Source organism: Octodon degus, unplaced genomic scaffold (genome assembly GCF_000260255.1).
Source record: "Octodon degus isolate 3935 unplaced genomic scaffold, OctDeg1.0 scaffold00126, whole genome shotgun sequence".
NCBI lineage: Eukaryota > Metazoa > Chordata > Mammalia > Rodentia > Octodontidae > Octodon > Octodon degus.
In genome coordinates this window covers 2,465,733-2,468,719 of record NW_004524702.1, presented here as the reverse complement: position 1 = coordinate 2,468,719, position 2,987 = coordinate 2,465,733, and the positions used below count along the sequence as shown (strand labels likewise).

At 45.9% G+C, this 2,987-nt stretch overlaps 1 protein-coding gene across 1 annotated transcript in view; it reads left to right on the top strand.

Annotated features, from left to right (window-relative positions):
- The window catches only part of Ano10 (anoctamin 10), a 136,150-nt gene that overhangs the window by 27,877 nt on the left and 105,286 nt on the right, over nt 1–2,987 (top strand). Inside the window, exon 4 of the mRNA XM_023700751.1 lies at nt 276–410. Coding sequence (XP_023556519.1) covers nt 276–410 — 135 coding nt within the window. The remainder of the gene's footprint in view (nt 1–275; nt 411–2,987) is intronic.

Below are 2,987 nucleotides of genomic sequence, written 5' to 3'. Positions count from 1 at the left end.
CGAGCAGGTGAGCGGAGCGCTTGTGCCCTGCCCTGGGCAGCGAGCAGGTGAGCGGAGCACTGTGTGATGAGGAGGCATGATCGGAATGTGCTGCTCTTAGGAGAGCTGAGGAGCTTTGTGTCCTGTCGAGTCCACCAGTGTTCCGTTCAGCTGCTGCTCCTGTCGGTTGCCATTGTGCACATCAGTATTTCCATGGTCGCAAGCACTCAGAGTCTTTCTGCTGAACCTGCTTTTGATTACAGGGAAAATAATGAGAAGTGTGTGTTTTATCGTAGATGACAATGACGACTTCCTCACCATGGCAGAATGTCAGTTCATTGTCAAGCACGAGCTGGAGAATCTTAGAGCTCGAGATGAGAAGATGATTCCTGGGTATCCTCAGGCGAAGCTGTATCCCGGAAAGTCGCTGTGTAAGTGGGGCTTGGCTGGCAGTAGGGCATGTGTTCCCAGCAGCTGCGCCTCCACAGCAAGCGCGCCCAGCAGACAGCGAGTGGGGAGCTTTACGTCCCTCCCTGCTAAGGACTGACCCAACCTCAGAGTAGCATAGGCTGGCCTTGTGCCAAGGGAGGCCGCGCTGTTGCGCACACACCACCATCGTGTTTGTTCTGTAGGGTTTGCTGCCCTTTAAGGTCTCTCAGCCCATAGCTAGCTGTGTGTGTGTGTGTGTGTGTGTGTGTGTGTGTGTGTGTGTGTGTGCGCACGCACATGCCTGTGTGATACTAAGGCTTGAACTCAGGCCTTCTACTGAGCTAAATCTCTAGGCCTCCCCTTTTGTTTCTCATTGTGGGGCAGGGTCTTGCTAAGTCCCTGAAGAGGCCCTGTTGGGCTTAAGTTTCCATCCTCCCTGCCTCCGCCTCCCAGAGTGCTGGGATTACAGCTGTGCCCCACATCGCTCTGCACTGACAGTCTGCAGCACCTTCCCCTCTGATCCTGCTGGTGCCGAGCAGGCATAGGTGCAGGCAGACGGGGGCTTAAGGACGTGAAGCTTGCGCTCTTTTGGTTTGTGTAATTCTCTTTTATGGAGAACACTATTTTGCAGAATTAAAGAGCTTGCTACAATGTGTACAGATTTGCCTCAATCCCAGGTTGCCTGCAAGGCCTGGCGTTTTTGCTGCTTTCGGCACACTTCAGCCACCTTGTTGCCTCTGTCTGAGTCTGATTTCCTCTGACTTGCCACCATAGCGCTAAATCCAGCCTTTGCTTGGGAGGATGGAGCGCCGGGGCATCCAATTCATCATCCCCTTAGAGCACTGCGTGGTGGTTCTGTCATTGATATGGGGAAAATGTGACCTCCACGTGATAGATGTCAGATATGCCAACTTCGTGTTCCCTGAAATTGAAGAATGACATCTGAGGAATAGCAGAGGTTAACAGTAGGAAAACGTGTGGAGAGAGACAGCTCCAGAGAGATAGGAGGGGACCCAAAAGTGGGTTGCCAGTGAACCCACTTTTGTGAGTTGTGTAGAGTGGAGTCATGAGATGGGTGCAATGTGGGTTAAATAATAACCAATAAAATTACAAGTATAGCCACTCAGCTAATACCAAGCTAGTGGTAGGAGGGCACATGGGTGACATCATTAACTTTGGTTGGTACCTGTAGTCCCATCTTGACTCTTAGTGTTGCTCTTAGCAGTTTTCATCGCAGTGGATAGGTGAGGATGGCCCAGTCCCAGCGGGATAAATGGCCTATTTACACGGGAAATCTCCAAGGGCTGGTACCAGTAATCTTAGGTTTGCATTTGTCCCTTAAGGAAGTAGCAGATGTGGCCTTTGTGACTTGGTCTTCGTAGATGCACTCTGGCCGCAGCTGTCATGTGTCCTCTTCTGCACTGACGCCCTTGAGGGCGGGGCCTGTCTCGTTGCCTAGAGCGTTGCTCCCTAAGTTAGCTGTCTATAATATTAGTTCAAACTTAACATTATATGTAGAATTTTATTTAATTTCTTTGGTGATATATTTGCATTTCTTTTTACTTACATTGAAAAGCTAACTTAATAACTTTTCTGTAATGAGTAATTTGCTTTATTTTCCTATTTACATAAAATAATTTATAAAGCCATGCTGGGCCAGTGAGATAGCTCATCGAACTAAGTGCTTGCTATAGCAAGCACAGGGACCAGGGCTCAATCCCCAGATACACATGCTGTGCCAGCCCTGCCCCGGGGCGCACTGAGCTGGCACATGAGTCTGGGCATGGTGGCACACACCTGTAATCCCAGCATTGGGGAGGCTAAAAATGGAAGGATCACTACAAGTCTGAACTGTGTCGTGAGACCCTGTACCAAATATATAAAAAGTAAATAAATAAAGTCATGCTAACATCAGTGTTAGCAAGTTATGAATAAAGTTTATTTTATTTATTTATTTATTTATTTTTGCAGTACTGGGGACTGAACTCAGGACCCTGTGTTTGCCAGGCGTGCGTTCGCCAGGCAAGCGTTCATTCTACTGAGCTATTTCCCCGGCCCCTGAATAAAGTTTAAAATTTCTTTCTCTCTTTGTTCTGTTAGTACTTATGGTTAAAATCAAATCTGTTTTATAAATTAAGGCATAGTAGAATTCCTTTAAGAAATCACCTGGCTCTGATCTCAGTGTATAGGTTAGGATTTGAAGACTTTTCCCTAAATCATCTCTAGAAGTGGTTATGTAGGCTTTTTGTCTCTCTGGAGCCCATACATCTTCCCAGGAAACTTTGTTTTACCCAGGCTTAAAACCTAGGCGAACTGACTGGTGCAGTGTCTCTTGAGCTGTGATGCTTGTGTTGGGGAGTGATTTTCTTCCTTCTCATGCTTGTTTTGTTTGTATTTAAAAGAAATTTTTTAACTCATTAACTTTATTGAAAATCAATAATTATATAGCAAATTAAAAATTGTAGACAAATATGTGGAAGATATAAGATGTAGGCAGATTGAATTTTAGAAAAATAATTCTGAAATGAATACATGAGATTAATCATAGATGGCATATTGTAAAAAAATTACTTACAAAC